The sequence below is a fragment of the Nomascus leucogenys genome, chromosome 1a (genome assembly GCF_006542625.1).
Source record: "Nomascus leucogenys isolate Asia chromosome 1a, Asia_NLE_v1, whole genome shotgun sequence".
Taxonomy (NCBI): domain Eukaryota; kingdom Metazoa; phylum Chordata; class Mammalia; order Primates; family Hylobatidae; genus Nomascus; species Nomascus leucogenys.
Window position 1 is genome coordinate 67823466 of NC_044381.1, and position 21653 is coordinate 67845118.

Sequence of the window (21653 nt, forward strand, 5' to 3'; positions counted from 1 at the left end):
GAAGGTGAATCCGGTCAATTATCTTATACTTAAGAAAAGACTGTGAGACATTACAATAAAACCATGTCTGAGCTACTAAATCAAACATAGCTAAATCAAAATTAGTGCCTGTTAAAACTGCAGGCAATTGGTTTAGGAGAAGAAATCATGTTTTAAACTTCAACGGCACAACGTTTGGATGAAATCTTATCAAAGAGCTACAGATACTGCAGGCTCAGAAGCCCCAGAAATCCCGGAAAGGAAATAAATTCATTGTCTTGCTCACTAAATAAACTACAGGACTGGTTGGAAAGAGAAGGACACAGAAGACATAATGCCTTCTAATGAGAGTATCTAAACATAAATAGGCATGACCCAGGAGTTGTAATTGCAGGATTAACTTTAGGTCATTTTAACTACTAGGGACTTTCCTTTTTATTTTAAATATGTTTTCTTTATTAAAATACATTTTCAACATATTTACTATGGAAGATAAATATAATAGGTTTAGGGAAACCATTCTTCAAAGGGCTTGTAGAGACATGAATGATTCCCCTCGGGGGGTATTTATTCTTAACTGTCCTTATTAGTTAGCGCTCACCATGAGACAATTCCTTATGCTCTTATTTCATTAGCTCCATATTAGTCTTTCTTTCTTCCTTTGTTCATGTTTCAGGCAAGTCTACATTTCATCAATTACAAAAATCAAAGAATAAGATCACAGATGGTTTCAACTTAAATCATGCAAATGCTTACAATGTCTCTGATAAGAAACTCAAATGTACCTGTGTAGACATAGGTATAATTAAAAGAGTAACTGAAATACATGATGTCATGTGTAATTAAAACATCAGAACTTAATTTATAAGTCCTTGGTGGATACAGTTTAAAAGACCAAAAGGATAAAAAAAAGGCTAGACTCTCAATAATCTTCAGATTTTGATATTGTCCCAGATTTAGACAAATTAGCAAATGGACAAAAAGTCAAAGGGAGTGGAGAGGAAAAAAAAAAGAACGAACCCAGAGATATTTGCATCTGTCTAAATCTATTCCTCCATGTGCTGAGAATTAGTTTTCCCTTTTCCTTATTTACCCCCAGTGATGTTGTATATAAAAGGTAAATGTGCCAAAATTACAGCCTCATTAGCAGAGACTCAGGCTGACATTCTAGAAAAATATATTTTATAGTGGGTGTTATGTTATCCTATTTAACTTCATTAGGCACAAAATAAATGTCTACTAGAAATCCAAAGTACTTTCCAATTAATCTATCTTTTATGGTTTGGAAAAGGATAGCATTACAGTTTCTGGACCGAAATCTAAGGAAGAGTATTGTATTTTACTGAAACTCCTGTTATTGGGGCTGTCATAGCTATCTTGATTTTTACACTTTCATGATCATTCTGGGGCAGCTTTTGTTTTTTCCTTAAGAATGAATTTCCCCTGACCTGATCAGGGTTCTAGCATTTATCCTTCTTTTAGCCTGTAAAATCAAGCTTTAGGCTAAAAATCCTTCTCTTAAAATACAAGGGGCAGCTATTCTCACTGACTTCCTTGAAGAGGTCTGGTGGAGCTGTGGTTCAAAATTAAATTTTCCAGTAGCAGCTTCTTATACCAATGTTTTCAAATGTCTTCCCTTTTTAAGGCCACTCTATTTCAAATTATATCTCACGTTTTATTTGTTTAATTTTTTTTTCACTAATCTTTCAGATTGTGAACACTCACAACCATCCAGAATTCCTCTGTGAAAGTACACAAGAGTGTGGCAGGGACAAGTGGGAAGAGAAGCTGGGCTCCCAACCTCAACAGGGAACACTAATCATAAGGGATGCTTTCAAGCACTTTACTGAATGCCAGACAGTGTGGTGAGAGGTTTACAGGTATTCACTCATTTAATTTTCACAACAATCCTACAAAGAAGGTATTGCTATTATCTTTATTGTGCAGCTGAGGAAATGGAAACACAGTAAGGTTTTACAGCTAGTAAGTGGCAGGACTGGCATCTGAAGCCAAGCAGCCTGGCCCCAGAGGCTGTGTGCTTAGCACTGCATCATACTGCCCCTCTCCAGTCCGGTGTTTAGAAATAGTGTACTGGAGGAAAGTCTCCACGTCTAATTCCCCAAGTTTCTTTCTGTTTCCTATAATGTGAACAATAAAGATTCCCCAAATAAAGATTCTACCTTCACAACTATGGTGGCTGGGAATGCAATTTTACTGCATTATCTTCTCTGAAGGCTCATTTGTAGACTGTCATTCCCCTTTATGGTGGCTGAACAATACAAATGGCATCTGAGGAAAGTTTAGACTTTAGCAGAACTACAGGCTGTTTCTGGAAAGCTATTACCAGTACACTGTTAAAGATAACCCTGAATGCATGTTTTGAGTCCATGCGTTTCAGGCTATCAGCGTGAACAGATTACATGCAAGTGTGTGTGCTCATTCCATCCCCGCTAACCCTCTGGCAGCTTTCCCCCTGTGATTTATAGACTTTATTCAGATCACACTGTCCTTGCCCATGACCTTGGTGCATACTCAGGGCTCTTATATTCAACTTGAGTCAATAAAAATAAATACACTCTTAGGTGAGTAGAGGCACTTAAAGGGATTAAGAGCTAATGGTCTACGTGCTAAAAAGGCTTGGTGAACTGTTAGGTCATTGCTTCGTCCTAGTTCAGAATGAACAAACTGGCATTTCGTTTCAGTACCATGACTCATGAATCTTGGGATTCTTTGTGCACTTAGACAATTCTGGGTTAATATTTATTGGGGGAGGAAGTAGGTATCTGAAATCTATTCTCAACCAAACAGTAAAGCCCTTGGCTGACTAGGAAAAGACTTAAAATTTCCTTCCTATGACCTGGAAAAGAGCTGATTATAGAATCTTAGAATTAAGTGGAAAACATTTTTTAATTACTCTCTAATAAAAATAGAAGACAAAGCTTAATATGTTGTTTTCTATAAAAGAAAAGTCTGAAAGATCAAACGCCACTTCCAGTATTCTGGAAAGAGGGTAAGATGATTTTCTAATCAAAATACAACCAGAAAACGTGCCATTACAATTTAGGGATATTTGAAAAAAGGTACCAGCCTTCTCCAAATTGATCTCCATTGCTTGAGGGTGGTGTGGAATCAGAACAGGCCAGTTAAATCCTTAGCTAATAAGAGAGTAAAACTTTAGATAGTGCATTCTTGCTGAATAGCAGCTGGTCTGAGTGTAAATATGTAAAAGCCAACTGCAAACCTACTTTCTTTGTTATCAACAACAACAAAAACAACGGCAACAACAATGGCATCTATGATGAGCTTTTGAAACCAGAGATGTTTGATAAAATTCTGAGTCAAGAAGTAAACAGATATTTTAGTTATGATTTTGAGTCAGTACTTTAAATGCACACTTTAAGTAAATTTGAAAATATTTTAACTTCCTCCTGTAATCAACTTAGCACAATTAGAAAATACATATTGAATTACATGTATTGTTAGTTTCACAATGGATGGATTACTTTAACACCACTCCAAATGCTATTTCTTTCTTTGAGGTGCAGTTTCTTGACATATTTTTTACTGACAAGTTGTGAAAGTGCAGTTTATTAAACTAAGAATATCTTTAAAAATTGAAAAGATTAACACCACACAGGAAGAGTTGTGTATATATTAACAGATATTACAGAGGCCAGTAGAAGTCTGAACTCCAGCCAATCAAGTTCTATTGTGTCATGACCTTTGGCTTTTTCTTTCCACCGCAAGCATCTGACAGATGAAAATTATTCAGATTCTAAAGAAGGCTAGGCTCTCACTGAATTAATTAAACTCAATGAGCACAAAGCAAAGCATATAAATTAACCAGGCAGAGTGATAATAATCAGAAGTAAATTAAATTAGACAAAGTGTTAAAAAAGAAAATGAAAATGGAAGACTATAACCCAGTATTATACCAAATGGCCTGTTAGGTTAACTTCATGAATCATTGTTCTGGTTTTTGTGTGGTTTCAGATGGATTTGTGCTAGGAGAGGGTTCTGCGTTTTGGCCCTGAGAATACTTGGTATTCTCTGCTGTGTGTGCAGACTTGAACAGACTGGACAAACAGCCTTGTCCCTCTTGCTTTTGTGTGCAGTCCTAAGTGGCCAAGTGACAGTGCTTTAGAAATGTGGTCTGTGATGCAGAGAGCATGAACTCACAGTTCCCATACCCACTGAAGGGCCTGTTCACTCCAGCTCAATCTTTACCATCCTGCCAACTGGCCTGGACTCCACCGTGGGCAGATGGACATGACTCAGGAGGGCAATGAATGGGGGAGGAGAGGATTCTGACAGATGATTAAAGCATTTCAAAACCCTGAGGATTTTACCCTCTAACTGCCTCCTCCTCCTGCCCCCTCACCAAGGCTAATTGGGTTAGCTCATTTTTTCCTCTTTCACCAAAAGCCTTTCTATTGCTCTTTTGTGACATATTTTTTCCTTTAAGCTACTTGTGATATACCCTTCAGTGATTTTTATCTCATTGAAAGAATTGGGAACAGAGAGAGGCTGATCCAGGGGGATATATCTGGGGCTCTATATTTTATTAAGCATGGGTTTATTTTACAGGCTACCACATTGGTATTAAAAATATTTTTTTAAACAGCAAGAAAGAATTTCTGCAACAAAAATGTAGATTTGTTAATATTAAGAGATTACTTCACTTATTCCTTGAAGAAGTGGCTCAGTGTGGCACCAACTTTACAGCACAAACTAGAAGTTGTAGGAGTTGGTTCTCTAGCCATGCTCTATGACTTTGAATCCTGGCCTTGCCACTCACTAGCTGTGTGAGCTCAGGCAAGTAACCCAGTCTTCCTGTGCCCCAGTTTCTTCAACTGTCTACTAGGGTTACAAGAATAAAATGAGTTATACGTAAAACACTTCGGAGAATGTCTGGTTTGGTTAGCACTCAATAAATGCTAAACATTTTTCTTACTGTAACAAAGTATACTTATTTCCAATCTATACACTACTTCAAAAATTTATGAAGGCATCTTCCCAAAGCAACACATATTAAACCAACAAAAAAAGGAGAAAGTTGAAAATAAAAGAGAGCAAAAATCCATTAAAAGGCTGAGAGACATACACGTACCAAGTACAGGAACGCACTTAACTGCATCATGTGGACCCTAAGTAGACAGCCCTACAACTTACTGGCTTATATAATCTCTCTTTGATAAAAGGATGCAGGTAGATTTTTCTTAAGAAACAAACCTTTTAAAGCACTGAATGCTAAGAGTCATTTACTATATGGATGCTTAAATCAGGAGTTGCAAAGATCAAATCAATTTCAATTTAAAAAATCAGCAAATGACAAAACTATAGAGATGGAGAAAAGATTAGGGGTTTCCAGAGATTACAGTTGGTGGAGGGGAGGGCTATGACTTTAAAGGGGTGGCAGGAGGGAGATCTTCGTTCTGTATCCCGATGCAGTGGTGATTATAGGAATCTGTACATAGGATAAGGTGGCATAGAACTATACACACACACTGTTAAGTATCAACTTCCTGGTTTTGCTATTATATTATAGCTACAAGATGTAACCATCAAGGGAAGCTGGGTAGAGGATGAACAAAACTTCTTACTATTTTTGTCACTTCTTGTGTATTTCAAAACAAACAGTTAAAAAGAAATATTTTTCAAATGGGTATTACACTGCCATAAAAATGTTGTTGCATGGTTGGCTTGAGTTGTTATTTTTCTTTGAAAGAGTTGTTTTCCTTAAAATATTTTTAGCCCCCACCCAAAATCTCAAAGAGACCTTGCCATATCCCTTAATCACATAATCAAATTTTAAAGTTTATATCAAATTTCCATTTTCCTTCCAGGCTTGCATTTTTCTGCCAGTATTGGCAGGCCAACTGTGATCCTCTCAAATTCCCACTGATCCATGCTCAACCGTTTGCTTATTATCTCTATCCATGTGGAAGCAGTCATTTCAATTCTGGACTCCCCTGATTTATATCAATATTTCTGGATTCCTTTCTGTACCAAGATTTTATTTATGTATTGTGATGATCTCTTTCTCTCTCTGCTTTCCTCTTTTCCTATCAGCTGTTCTCCGGTGCTGAGCACTTGAAATCTCTAAGACTCTCAAAAAGGCAAGCATTGAGTTGACCTGAATTTATCCAGCTTGCTGAAAGGTAGGTCACACATTTATAAGGATACATTTTCATTACATAAGTTAGGAGCCACTCCAGATTCTTGTAACATTAGCCAAAGGGGTACTGATCCTGCTTCAAGCACCAGCATCCACTCAGGATGTTGCTCTCTGACTTGGGGGATGCAAGGACATACCTTTCACTTGCACGAAGTCGAGCTGGTGGATGGATTGCAGCAGAGGGCTGTTGTCCAGACTCAAGTCAAAGTCTGTGGTCATCCTTGGAGTGAGTGTGCCTTTACCCCACTGATCCTCAGTCAGGTGCACTCTCCTTATGAGGGCGTCAGAAATCTAATCAGATAAAGAAGACCACAGCCTAAGAAAAACACCACCACACTTGAAACACAACACTGCCCCTTGGCTCTCCAGGAGCATTACTCCCAAACTGCCTTGAGGACTCATACCCTGACTGCCTCAGTGCTGTTGGTGAGGAACACCCCATTAGGACTAGGGTGACTCATAATTTATCAAGCAAATCTGAACACTTTTGTGAGTCGGGGGGCACTATAAATAATTAGCAGGTGTTAACTGATTTATTAGACAAATCTGAATATATGATCATGCTATTTATGACAGATTTACTGAATGCCAACAACTTTAAAGGATGATATGTTGGAAACTAGTTAATTTCTATTAGAATCAATAGCTCAACCCTTCTAATTTAAAGTGTGGGTATCCTATCAAGACTTGGAAATGAGTTTCATAAAATAGTTTAGTGAGGGTGAACATGGAATTTCTCACAGTTTAAGCACATCAACTTCATGTGATTATCACTGTATTCTTTGGTAGAAAGCTCTTTCACTTCTTATATTCAATCTCTTTCTGTCACTCTTGGCCAGTTTAGTAGAGTGTGACTTGCAAGAGATCTACATGTTCCTTAACAAAAGGTTCCTTATCATTGGGATCAAAGCTTAAGTAAAATCCAGCTTATACCATAGCGTCTCACTAAAACAATTAACACTGAAGAATGAGAAATCTCTGCATTTGAGAAATCACTGACTTTCTGGCCAGTAGAAGGTGTCAAGAAGGTAGACATCTTAACAAACTTAGACACGTAGACATCTGACAAAACTGTCCAAGAGATATTAATGAATAAGGACCAAATTCTTGGGCACGGCAATAACTCCACTTTGAAAGAACTTGCAGAGAATTATGTTTTCATGACTAAACACAAGAAGAAAAAGAAGCAAAAAAAAAAAAAAAGAAAAAAGAAAAAGAAAAAAGCCCATGCACCTCTCAGACTTGTAGTACATGGTGGCAGAGACTTCCGGGAAGTCAGTGGAGTTTATTTAGCCGGCACTTACTTCCATGTACACTGCAGTGTGAGGTAGGTTCTGTTGTTGAGGGACCCAGGCCCACCCAGGGCTGTTGGAAGTCTGACTTAAGCATCCTAGACTATGTCCTATGGGACATTTAGAATCTGACGCAGAAACTAGTTAACTCTTACCTGCAAAAAGCCACTAGGATCATTTTCCTTAATCACCTCCAAGCAGTACTCCATGAGACCTGTGGTCTGGCGCAATTTCACTGTGCAGTGAGAGATCTGATCTCGAACCACCTAGGATTAAAAAATACAACAGAATGGTCCAAGATGGCAGAGGGTAGAAGAGAAGCAAACTGGACCATTGGAAAGCTTCTTCAAACCAGAATCCATTCCATCCTGGAATGGAACTAAATTTATGAGAGTATTTTCTGGCAGTGTCTGCTGGGGATAAGGGCTCTGGAAGACAGATGGGATAAGATTATCAAAGGAAATTGGTAACAGGACCCATCAGAAGGGAAGGCAGGTAGATTTTGGAACCCTAGATCTGATGGCCTTGGCGCATCAATGAGCACCTTCCAAAGGTCCCCTTGCCCTGCACTTTTCTGTGAAGCTGACTCTGCAGAGCGATGTTTGCTGGGGGTCTGTGGAGGAGGTATAGCTCCCCAAGATGTGGCTGCAGCTGTGCTTGGTGACACTGTCCACCTTCAGTGCCCTCTACTTTACTTTTAAAGAGCAGACATCACCATCTGAACCCAGTTCCTTTCCCTTCCTGCCCCTCCGCACAGCCCCACGGTCAATTGTTCTGCATCTTTTTCCTTGCGTGGATGATAGGGGACCTGGAGGGCCGAGGTGGAGCTTGGGAGAGGTAATGAGCTAACGACAAGCTGAAGAAAGAAGACGGATGCAGAATTAACTTTTAAGAAAAACCCACTGAAACCACTGCCTCATTTGGAGGGCCGTTGTAAAGGCTGCTCATTTGCCAAGCTGTGAGTCTGCTTTAACCTAAGTAGGCATCTCTCTGAGCAAGCGGTTTCTGCTTCTAAGAAGCTGTCTGTGCTCGGTGATGAATGCATGACATTCCTTGAAAAGTTTTTTCTTCAGAGGCATTTGTCATATGTGTCCTCTGCTCAGTAACCCAAATCTTGAATGCCTATATATTTTTTTATTTCCAAAGATGGGGTCCTCCCATGTTGCCCAAGCTGGTCTTGAATTCCTGGGCTCAAGCAATCCTCCTACCTCAGTCTCCAAGTAGCTGGGACTACACTGCACCTATCTTTGAATGGTTTTTGAAGCGTAAAACTGAAGAAGGATTTTCCAGGAACCATAACTACTCACATCCTCAATATTTATACTACTTTGCAAAAGTCTAAAAAAATCTAGTATTTTGGATTTTACGGAAGAGAATCTAATAATAATTATTTTAAAATATTCCTTGTTCCTTCTTTTCATTTTTGGCTATAAATTTATTTTCCATTAAATATTATTTCATCCACTTTCCAAAACAAACAGGAAATAGATGAGAAAAAGCAAATACTCTTATCATTCTAATGTAAATTTTTAAAGTACTTTGACATTTCTTTTTAGTTTTTCTCTGGAACCAGGCTTATTTATCATTGCATTCATTGTATATGACAATTTTACCTTCCCTTTCCTCCAACTTAATACTGTATCACAGGCATTTTTCATGTTGCCACCATCAATGGTTACAAAAATATCCCATTGAGTGGGTAATCTTAATTTGCTTAATCATTTCTGTTCTTTTATTATTGGGCATTTAATTTCTATCTAATATTTTGACAACTCATTCATTCATTATTTCTGATTTTTTTGTTCCTAATGTTTTATTGTGGCAAAATATACACAGCATGACATTTTTCACTGTAACCATTTTCAAGTTGTAATTCCGTAGCATTAAGTACTTTCACACTGTTGTGCAACTATCACCACCATCCAGCTCCAGAACTTTACACCCATTAAACAACATCCCCATTTCCCCTTCCTCCCAGCCCCTGGCAGCCACCATTCTACTTCCTTTCTCTATGAATTTCACTATGCTAAGAACCTCTTACATAAGTGCAATCATATAATATTTGTCCTTTTGTGACTGGCTTATTTCACTTAGCATAATGTCTTTGAGATTCAACCATGTTGTAGCATGTGTCAAAATTTTCATCTTAAGAGCAAATAATACTCCGATGTATGTATACCACATTTTGTTTATCCATTCACCCATTGATGAATACTTTTGGCTACTGTAAATAAAGCGATTATAAACACGAGTGTACAAATATCTTTGTAAGTCTCTGCTTTCACTTCTTTGGGGTATTATACCCAGAGGTGGAGTTGCTGGATCATGTGGTAATGCTATGCTTAATTTTTTGAGGAATCACCATACTGTTTTCCACGGCAGCTGTACCATTTTACGTTCCCACAGTAATGCACAAGGGTTCCAATTTTTCCACATCCTCATCCACACTTACTGTTTTCTGATTTTTAAAAATATAGCCAACGTAAATGTATAAAGTGGTATCTCGGCCGGGCGCTGTGGTTCACGCCTGTAATCCCAGCATTCCGGGGGGCCGAGGCGGGCGGATCACGAGGTCAGGAGATCAAGACCATCCTGGCTAACACAGTGAAACCCGGTCTCTACTAAAAATTACAAAAAATTAGCCGGGTGTAGTAGCGGGCGCCTGTAGTCCCAGCTACTCAGGAGGCTGAGGCAGGAGAATGGCGTGAACCTGGGAGGCGGAGCTTGCAGTGAGCTGAGATCGCACCACTGCACTCCAGCCTGGGCGACAAAGCGAGACTCCGTCTCAAAAAAAAAAAAAAAAAAGAAAAAAGTGGTATCTCATTGTGGTTTTGATTTGCATTTCCCTAATGACTGGTGATGCTGAGCATCTTTTAATGTTTATTGGCCGTTTGTGTAGCCTCACTGCTAATCAGGTCTTTGCCCATTTTTAAAATTGGGTGTTGTTGTTGTTGAGTTGTAGGAGTTCTTTATATATTCTGGATATCAAACTCTTATCAGATATATGATTTTCAAATATTTCATATTGTTGCGTGGGTTGCCTTTTCACTCCTTGTGTCCTTTGAGACATAAATATCTCCAACTTACCTATATTTTCTTTTGTTTCCTTTGCTTTTGGTGTCATGTCTGAGAAATCATTGCCAATTCCAGTGTCCCAAAGGTTTCCCCCTGTGTTTTCTCCCAGGAGTTTATAGTTTTAGGTTTTGTATTTAGTTCTTTGATCTATTATGAGGTCATTTTTGGATATGGAGTTAGGTAAGTGTCTAACTTCATTTTTTTTTTTTTTTTTTTGCATGTGGATATCCAATTTTCCCCACACCACTTATCGAAAACCCTGGCTTTTTCCCATTGGATAGTCTTGGCACCTTGTGAAAAATCATTTGAGCGAGTATGTAAGAGTTTATTTCTGGATTCTATTCTATTACAGTGGTCTATATATCTGTCTTTATGCCAGTATCCACTATTTTGATTATTGTAGCTTTATAATAAGTTTTGAAGTTAGGAAATGTAAGAACTTCAAATTTGTCCTTCTTTTTCAAGATTGTTTATTTACATCGCCCAATTTTCTGATAGATGATTTGTTACTGCTTTTTAACTTTTAATAATAATTAAAAAGTAAACTAAAATGTAGGATTTAAAATCTCTTTATTGTCACTGGTGAAAGGAACTAACTTTGATGGAAAGATTATTTTTGTGAGTTTTGGGGGGATCAAATTTAAAATTCACTGGTTCATTTATTTTCTTCTGACATCCAGTATGCCTGACAATCACCACCATCATATGTTGGTCTGGGCTCAATGAATACAAATTCTTTTATTTTTTATTCAGAAAATAACAGGAAGGTTAGGCTTCCATTTCTTGGGGAGGAAAACCCCACAAGTAAAACACTTAAAAATTAAAGAGAGGTGACCTACAGCTAATATGCTCTTCCCCTCTGCTGTATGAGGCTGAACTAACTTGTTTCCAGGATGACATTTTTATATTTTGGTAGCCAGTGTATTGGTGCTGCTAGGTAGCAGAGTCATCATTTCATTTCATTCATTTCATTCATTCAAATCATCATTTCATTATCCAAATGACATCTGCTCTTGACTACTGCCCTGGAAGTCTGACTAACAAGGACAGATCGAATCTGAGCACTATAACCCAGAGTCAGTCTGCTTTTGAGATAAAATAGACTGAATTGTTGTGTTTCCTTTCCAGAGGATTCAGTTCAATGATGCATTCATGTACTGAAATAAATACATTACTCAGTCCTCATAAAATTCCACGTTTGCTTCTATGAATTTCCTTATCGAGCATGGTTTATTGGGTGCTGAAGGAGCTATCTGAGTGCTGGGGCTCTCTGCTGACTCTTAAGAAGCTTAATTGTTGCATTGCCAAAGAGCCGGTGAGTTTCAGCAGGGGTTTGTCATTGGCTCCTGCATTCTATGACTCAAGCTCCTTGGAAGGACTCAATATTCTTGAGTTCCTGGCTCTCAACCCCTCACTCTTGCTACAGTTGATTTTGGTCCACCTTTTTACATTTTAATGAACCATTCACAATGATCACAAAAGCCTGTGATAAAATCACTGCTAAAAATTAAACTATGGGGTTCCCAAAGAAGCATTTTGGGTGCCCTGTAATTAACTTAGAGTTTCTGAATTAATTTAGCAAGATTTCCCACATTATAGAAATCAGGCAGATTATCTTAAATCAGATCTTTCAAGAGGATAAATACTTTCTCTCTAGTTGTCTTTATCAACTCTCTTACTTGCTACCTTCTTCAACCTGCGTTACTCATACCATATTTTGTGATCATTTATTTCTACATTGAGTTTTTCATAGAAAATGATTCCTGGAAGCCAGGCCACCTCACTGTTGTCTTTGAATGACACATTTCTGTGCTTTGGCTCTGACATGCCAGAGAACCCCTTGGCATCATGTGTGCAGCGGGCTGAATTCAAGAGGTCCTTTTCTCAGGGACAGAACAAGTTGCAGGAATGACACAAATAGGGCCTAGGAGAACAGTCTTCCTGCTTTCATCTGCACTAAAGCCTAAACCAGCTCCCACAGGACAGTGAATTAATCTGTAGTCCACAGTTTCAGAGAAGGCTTTTAAAATTTTATCAGCGGAGCCACCATCTGTTCTGGATGGCAAGTGTCTATTGACCATTTGAACAGTTTTATTTTGTTAAGTGGCAAATTTATGAAGGTCATTTCTTGGGTCAGGATATGACACTGATATCTATTTGTTAAAGGAGAGTCTGAAGGACTGTTGTGTCCCTTTGAATTCTCAGACATTGTCAGTAGCACAGAGCAGCCCAGGAGAGAGTACACAATACACAGGTAAAATTTTGTCCTGCCTGTCCACAATTACACTCCCATCACTAACAGACCAATCTCCTTCCTCCAGGCAGTTCATGTGACACAACCAGAAGCAAGACCTGAGGTTAATTAAGGGGAATTTCATTCTTAACCCAACCATGACCTTGACACCTTCCCCCACCTCCATTTACCTCTCCATTTTACATGTGGTTCTTTTAAAATTTTTCTTTATTTATCCTTTTTAAATAAATGCTTTTTTCTTTCTTTTCTTTTCTGTTTTTTTTTTTATTATTATTTTTTGAGATAGGGTCTCCCTCTGTCACCCAGGCTGGAGTGCAACAGCGCACTCACAGTTTACCACAGCCTCAACCTCCTGGGCTCAAGTGATCCTCCCACCTCAGCCTCCCTAGTAGCTGGGACTACAGGCACATGCCACCCCACCTGGCTAATGTGTATATTTTTGGTAGAGACGGGGTTTTGCCATGTCACCCAGGCTGCTCTTGGTGTCAAGTGATCCTCCTGCCGTGGCCCCCCAAAGCGTTGGGAATACAGGCGTGAGCCACCACACCTGGCCAATGCTGGCCACCACACCTGGCCAATGCTTTTTCCTATAGTACTCTCATCATAGGTTTTGATGGGATATCACTAATGAACACTAAGTAAACACTAACATTCTTTCTCTACTATTTCAAAAAGTTCTTTCTTAAATATAAGCTATGCCTTCCCATTATAGTTTAAAACAATTTCCCCTAAGCATAAGGTAATCCTTTAATCCTTTTTGTTTAAGGTCTGGTACAGTTGTCTCCTCAGTATCTGTGGGGGATTGATTCCACGATTCCCTGAGGATGCCAAAATCCACAGATGCTCAAGTCCCTGATATAAAATGGCATGGTATTGGCATATTACCTATGCACATCCTCTTATATACTTTAAATCATCTCTACATTATTTGTAATACCTAATACAATGTAAATAGGTATTATATTGTATTGTTTAGGGCAAGGGTCCTCAACCCCTGGGCCGTGGACTGGCACTGGTCTGTGGCCTGTTAAGAACTGGGCCGCACAGCAGGAGGTGAGCGGCGGGCCACCTCCTTTCAGATCAGCAGTGGCATTAGATTCTTATAAGAGCAGGAACCCTATTGTGAACTGCACATGCAAGGGATCTAGGTTGCTTGCTCTTTATGAGAATCTAATGCCTGATGATCTGAGGTGGAACAGTTTCATCCCAGAACCATTCCCCCCCACCCCCACACCCCCCTGCAGCTCTCTCTAATAATAATATTAATAAAAACATCATATTATTAATAACACAATAACATTGTTTTTAACATAATATTAATTATATTATTACTAATAACATATTAATTATTACTAATAACATAATAACATTAATGATATTATGCCATTTTATATCAAGGATTTGAGCATCTGTGGATTTTGGCATCTGCAGGGAATCGTGGAATCAATCCCCCACAGATACTGAGGAGACAATTGTACTCCATGGAAGACAACTGTCTTCCATGAAACTGGTCCCTGGTGCTGAAGAGGTTGGGGACCAGTGGTTTAAGGAATAATAAGAAAAAAGTCTGTACATGTTCAGGAGAGACTTTCGTTTTCAAATATTTTCAATCCATTGTTGGTTGAATTCATGGATGCAAAACCCACGGATATGGAGGACTGACTGTACTTTTAAGATGCAAGCTTGAAGTGTTTGTTCTCCATGGGTCCTTTTGATCAGGAGGGAGTTTCTATGTGTCCCGTCGTGTCCTAAAGCATGATGACCAACTGATGCTTTGAATTAACTGTGTGAGTTAAAGGTGAAGTGCTTTGGCTGTTAAATCTTTCTGGTAAAATAAAGAATTCTCCTGTTTTTTTCCAAGAGTAGAACATTATCTACCATATCATTGTCACATTCACTAAAATTTATAGCATTTAACTTAAGAAAGAGTATTTTAAATTTCTCACATGCCACCACTGTCCCTCATAGTTTAAGGCAAATATTTTCCCCGTTCTCTTGATACCACCTTCTATACTAATGTTATTAATTTACCCACACTGGCAACTAATCATTTCAAAGGCAAGTCTGAGGCTTTGAGTTTTTAATCAAGAAAAGGATCATTTAGGCCTTTAAATATAACACACACCTGTTTTTAGGAAGTCTTGAGATTTTTAACAGTAAAGCTGTGAAATTTCTATTCTAGAAGTGTGAATATCACCAATGCCTTACCAATAAACATGGAGTGGAATATGCAAAGCATGCTCTTAATGTATAGAATACTGTATCCTCGTACAGAGAAGTTAATGAAAGAAGAAATTCAAGACATTGGGAGAGAGAAACACACTGGGCAGTCCCAACCACACAGGAGAACATTTACCACTGAAGGTGGGTTGCAATAAGAGTGAAGCAGTATGATGTTTTGTAGCATGTGAAGTGTAGCAAGGTATAGTGGATTACTCCATCTCCCCAAAGTATGAGTTAGGTGCCCTCTGGAGGTAAGAGGTGTCACCCATATCTGGGTTGAAGCAAAGAGTACTAAGGAAGCTCTGAGACTGACTTTGATTGGCATTGCCAAAGTGAGTGGGGGGCTGTTCAGGGGTGTGACTTCTAACCTAGAGGAACTCCAGCTGTGTATGGGGCTTCCTCGTGATTCCATGGGTAGCCTGGGCACCCTGTCCCGTACAGTCTCTCGTGATTTTTGCTCCTAAGTGGTGGGAAGCAGAAGACTGCAAAATATGCCAAATGAAATTCTGAAAGGAATTCATCATTCATGATGGGCTTGTAATCAATCATAATTGTGGTTAAATAGTTAGAATTGGCTTCTACAGACTTCTGCTGAGGGCAGTTGAAGGCTTCAAGTTGTTCCAGTGTGCCTAATTTTTCCAAATGTCTTCATTGTGATGGAATAACGGAGTTCTTTGTCATTAGTTTTACAGGGATTGAGGTGGTTCTTGGCTTGAATTAGTTGGTTTTTCTTTCTAGTAATGACTATAGCCAAATAGTATCTAATTGTTTTTAATTTTTTTGTGAGCTGGGATTGCCTGGCTGCCTGCCTGCCTGCCTTCCTGCCTGCCTGCCTGCCTTCCTTCCTTCCTTCCTTCCTTCCTTCCTTCCTTCCTTCCTTCCTTTCCCTCCTTCCTTCCTTCTTTCTTTCCTTCCTCCTTCCCCCCTTTCTTTCTTTCTTTCCTCTCTCTCATCTGAATCAAAGGATTCTTTGCCCATCATAGAACGATGGCAAAATAGCTGCAGTAAGCAGTTCATATGCCAATAATATCCGCAATGTAAATTTGTGTTCTTAATATGTGATATAATTAATTTTTGGCAAACATAATGGGATCATAACAGGCAATACATGGTAAATAATAACAAAGATAATGGTGAAAATGATAATTATTCTAACACAACTCAAAGGTTACACTAGGCCTCAAAATCAAGCATTCTACAGATAACTAGAATTGGCACACGGAGGTCCTCAGTAAATATTAATATGAAGACTGCATAGCATGGTAAGCTTTATCATCAGTCCTCAGCATCCTTGCTGAGTAATTTTGTTGATATGTTAAATTTACCAACCACACATGGAAACTGAAAACTAGAATTTTTCCCCAGAATCATTTGGAATAACTATAACATTTTTTTCTTTCAGATTATCTTAGAGTTCAAAGGTAATCAAGAAAATACATATCTCCTCTTACTATTCAATGTGTGAATTCATTCTAAAATATAGAGAGAACACATTTAAGATAATTTCAGGGTTATGTCAAATTGTGAATGTTACACAAACAAAAATAATTTTCAGGTATGTCTTTGGGCTTATCAAGAGAAAGTGGCATATGTAAAGTTCTGAAGAAAGCATAGATCTCATTAACGGCACAATTTAGTTTAAATGTCATCATAAATTCCCTGTGAGGAGCACAGATAGGAAATGCAAGGCTTTCTTCAGCTAAAGCAGACCTGGGAAGGATGTTAACACAACGGACAGACCAAGACAAGAAACCTGGAGGTCCAGTGTGCTCTGCTGACTGTTGGAATACTGCCCAAGTAGTTCCAAATATGAGTTAGTAATATTTTTCTTGGAAGCTCAAAAACACTTCTTCCCTCAGTGGCTTTCTGACATTCGCATTAGTTCACCACGTTCTGAAAATAGATATTTGGCTCCCAGCGCTTTATCAAACCACAGAGTAGTATTAACTATAATTTACATTTCAAACAGTTTTCCTCAAACATGTCCACACCTGCATATGTCTCAAAAGCTTTTTTGCTTTTTTTTAGCTAACCAAACTTTGTGAACTATTTTATACAATGATCAATTACGAATTCATGCCACTAAAGAATCTCCCAGGTTCATGGATAATAACACCAGTGTATGAGCTAATTCTAGGCTATGAATTATGGTATCATAGAAAACAAGCCCCTGGAAACTCTCCTTCAGGGTGTTGAATGAAACCATATTTCCAGTCATTCTCTCAATTACAACAATAACAGTTAATATACATTAAAGATTGTGCTAAGTGCTTTGCAATGCCCTATGAGGTACCACTGCTAGCCTTATTTTACACGCAGATGAAATAAACTTTTGAGCCACAGACTTGCTCAGGATGAGAAACCTAGTAAGTAAGAAAGTGTGTCCTCTCACCCCAGCCCCTGTGACACAGAACCTGGGCTCTTTACCACTCAGTTCCATCTTGCCTCAGAACCAGAACTATTAAATCTATTCAAGCAATCAGTGCTTTCAGAGAGGGACATGAGTAGATTATAAAGACTGTGTAAGTGCACACTCACTTTCCAGCGTCCCTAGTTTTTTGGATTGCTCAAGGAGAGAGAGTTGCCCAAAAAATACACACACAACTCCTCTCTTTGTCAGCAAAAAGCAGGCCCTCAGAGAACTCAGCCAAAGGGAAGCGGAAGAACATAAGATTACCCCTGCAGGACAGTGAGCGATGGGTTAGCCAACAAAGATAGAAAGAAGTACTGTGCTTGGCAAGTGATGTCTATAAAAGGCCAGTCTTTTCTCACAAATCTGAGTAGCAACAAGAGTGACAAGAAAGGGAAAAGGCAGGGGGGGAGAAGGAGAGTGAGCGAGCCGTGGAGGCCTGTATCAGTGGTCATGACAGTGTGAATGGCACTGGTGGCTGTTTTTGGAAGCAATGACAGATATAATCAGCTGAAAACAGCAGAGAAACAAATCACTCAAGACAGAAGACAGAACAGCTTTGCTGCTGTGGGGGACAGCCAACCACCTGTCTCTGGTTTCTGCAGTCCTTTGAGGTCTGGGCAGGAAACTCCAGCCTGGGCAGGGTGGAATGAGGGCAGGCAGCTGTCTCTGATGCCCTGCTGGGGCAGCCTAGGCAGTACAGATGGACCATCAGAGGAGGGAAGAGGACATAGTCACGCGATGTGGCATCCCAGCAATGCGTGAAAGCCATTCCTGGGCAATGACATCTGCAGCCACAGCACAGTCCTTAACTGATTTTCACACAGTCCTGTTCTGCAGAGGCAGCACTAAGCAGGAGGGCAATGGGGCTTCTCATGCCTTCTGCCATTCTTTGATAGGGATAAATCATGCATTCTCAATCATCAAAAAATTTCCCCTCCCCTCCAGATTGCTGCCTTTATGTCTCTCCCATATAGAAAGGCTGGAGTTGCCCTACCACCACCATGTGACTGTCGCAAACTGTTCACCATATTCTGTTAAAAAGTGCCAGGAAGTGTTTGCAATGTTTCAAAAAAGATATTTCCATTAAGAAGAAAGTTAAAATGTTATGGCTAGGTACTTAAATAGTTGGTCCACTATTTAGTGGGGAAAACTGTTCAGTTTCATTTCCCAAAGACATTTGTGGTTTTATTTTATACAGTTCTATGTGATTTGAATGTTATTTTGAGGACTGCTATAACAATAAAAGTTTTGGGTTTCTGAAGGGTGCTCAAATTGAAGGGCTATAGTGACAGTTTTTTAGCAATGTTAGGGCAGGTGCTGGATATAGAAAACATCCATTGGTCCTCAAGCCTAACCAGATGGAACAAGACCACAGTGCACATGTGCTAATCACCCACTTCTTCCCTGACAGCTTTGCCGATTCCCGCAGGTAGGAATGTAAGTGGTCATTAACACACACTTCCTACAATTTGGACTGCTCAGGTGCCAGCTCTTGAGGCACTCTGTGACCATTTTAGCTGCAAGTAATTTTGCCCTGTCACAACTTCTATGACATTGGGCACCTCTCTCCTGGAAGCCCACTCTGTACCTGTGTTGGAGTCAGCTGTGGGTATAGCTTATCTCTTCCATTGAACTGTAAACTCCATAAGGGCAGGACTCCTTCTGAGCCACCTTCATGTCCCTCCATCCTCCTGCTCCCCTGCCCAGCACTATGAGCGTAAGATCAGACCTCATTTCTCCCTTCATCCTAATGCCATACCAACACTGCACACCACATACCCACCACCCACCAGTAGCCACTCTGAAGTCTGCTAGCCACATGTGTGGGCCTTAGCTGATTGTCTACTGCTGGACCCCTTCTGGTTTGCTCTTCCCATCCATTCATCCTTCCTCTCACATCTTGTTGCCCTGCACCAATGGGGTGATAGATGGAATATCAGATGTCTCCTGGAGGACCAGTCCTGCCAATAGGGTCCCATTCTAATAGCCAATTGATTCCACCATGTCATGACAAAATTCTGTACAGCTTCCAACTGTAAAGTTCACTTGAGAAGTTAAGACAAATCATGTTCATTTTCTAGAAAGTACAGATTCTATTTCTCAATTCAAAAACACATTTTTGCCTCTGTATAGCCACCCTATCCAAAATTTCCACCTCCATCCCCAGTACTCACCATCCTCTTTTCCTACTTTTAGAATTTTTCTTAGCACTTTTTACTAATATACTCCATATTTTACTTACTTATTGCTATGGTTTGAATATCTCTTCCAAAACCCACGTTGAAATTTAATTGCCATTATAAAAGTATTAAGAGGTGGAGCCTTTAAGGAGTGATTAGGACATGAGGCCCCTGCCTTCATGAATGGATGAATGCTATTATCTTGGGAGTGGGTTAATTATCATGGGAGTGGGCTCCCAATAAAAGGCTGAAGTTTGGCCCTTATCCTCTCGTTTCCCATGCTCGCCTGTCCTTCTGCCTTCTGCCATGGGATGATGCAGCATGAATGCCCTCACCAGAAACCAACCCCATGCTTTTGGACTTCCCAGCCTTCAGAACCATGAGCTAAATATAATTCTACTATTTATAATCACCCAGTCTGTGGGATTCTGTTATATCAACATAAAATAGAGGAAGACACTTATCTTGCTTACTATTTATCCCTCTTGATAGAATATAAGTCCCATGAAGGCAAGAATTTTGATTTATTTATTATTCCTGTGTCCATAGCAATTCCTGGCTGAGAAAAGTCACTCAACAAACATTATTTGGGTAAATGAAGGAGTAGGCAGTGAATGAAGGGATGTGTCTGCTCCTTTCTGGCCAGACCACTGGCTACCCAAGGCTGTGGGCATCCTCTCCTCCTGTCCATGGGAAGGAATTCTCCCAGCCTGTCCATCATGCCCCTTGGGAGCCTGGCTTGTTGGCTTTCTGCTCTTCCCATGATGCAGCACTCACCTTCAGCTTGTGCTCATGCTCCTTGTTGACGCGGGCCAGCAGCTGGGCTTTTCTTCTGTTGAGGGCATCGATAAGGGCATCACATTGGGCCACCAGACAGGCTTCAAACTCCACACTGTTCTCCTGTGTAATAGAGCACATTTCTCAACTGCAAGGTGCTGGGTGCCCCAGGCTGCTAGAGAAAACAGAGCTCCCCCATCCTGCTGAAGGGAATGGAAAGGAACTCTGTCCACAATGCACATTTGGTAATTTTTAAAAAATAACTGGATAAACTTTATTCTACAGTGGTCATGTTTTGCTTTAAATTTGGATTAAAAAGGATAAATATGTATCACTTAAATTTATCAAAAGGAAATCATCTCCACAATTTGAATTCTATTAAGTAAAACAAAGCTTTAGTTCATAGAGTTGTGTATGAATGTTTTTGAGGGCCACATATGTCCAGCTATGTATGGTGGAAGCTGGCATTCAAAAAGGCAATGAGGAGGGAGTGGGGCATTGCTGAGGCAGGAGAAATCATTAAATTCAAAGGAATAAAGAAGAAAAAGGATGGCACTGGTCTTCAATATTAACAATAATCCAATGAGAACAGAAGTTTATAAGATACGAAAATAGTAAGTAAAACTACTTGCCCCTTTCATTAAGGAAAGCAAATAGTAGGCAGATAAAAACAATCAATGTGTGTAACAGGGATCACCCTGCCATAAAAATCAGATATGACCCAACACCTTGCAGGGGAAAGGCAACTTCATACTAAATGAATTGTAGCTTCCCTATGATGTTTAAATTAAATGCTGGATATAACATTTTTATTTGATTTAAACCTGTACATGCCATAGAGATTTATTTTAAGCAATTCTTTCAGTGAGTTATATGCAGTTATTAAAGATAAGCCTTTCAATGAGTAATATATGCAATTTTGATTCTTAACTCATAATCTGAAAAAAAGTAATTTACAGTAAAGGAAAGCTAAATACTCACATATACATTAGTAGTACTTAAAAAACACCACCCAGTTGAGTAAACTGTAAACTTTTGGGGCTGGCAAGAAAGGCACAATTTTAATTTATTTAAGGCACAAATTTTAATTTGTTACCAAAGTCATAAAGAACTGTGTCTCTTTATATAATAATCAACTGGTAGGCACTTAGTAATTGTTTTCAAATGCAAGGTCTTTGTATAAGGAATGCGTTCGTAATTGTTTGAGCAATGCTAAATTTTGGCTTTCACGGCAATTGCTTTTGAACTCTCAGAGAAGGCCCTTGGAAAACATCATTTAAGA

The 21653-nt window shown here is 39.4% G+C and overlaps 1 protein-coding gene across 7 annotated transcripts in view; it reads right to left on the reverse strand.

The window, feature by feature from the left end:
• The window catches only part of TRIM9 (tripartite motif containing 9), a 117208-nt gene that overhangs the window by 27610 nt on the left and 67945 nt on the right, over positions 1–21653 (reverse strand). For all 7 annotated transcript variants that reach the window (XR_004029627.1, XM_003267679.3, XM_030810456.1 and 4 more), the window contains exons 3-5: positions 20372–20494; positions 7605–7715; positions 6295–6448 (exon numbers count right to left, since the gene is read on the reverse strand). Coding sequence is in view for 6 of the 7 variants with exons in the window: in XM_003267679.3 (XP_003267727.2) it covers positions 6295–6448; positions 7605–7715; positions 20372–20494 (388 nt within the window). In the remaining variant the exon portion in view is untranslated. The remainder of the gene's footprint in view (positions 1–6294; positions 6449–7604; positions 7716–20371; positions 20495–21653) is intronic.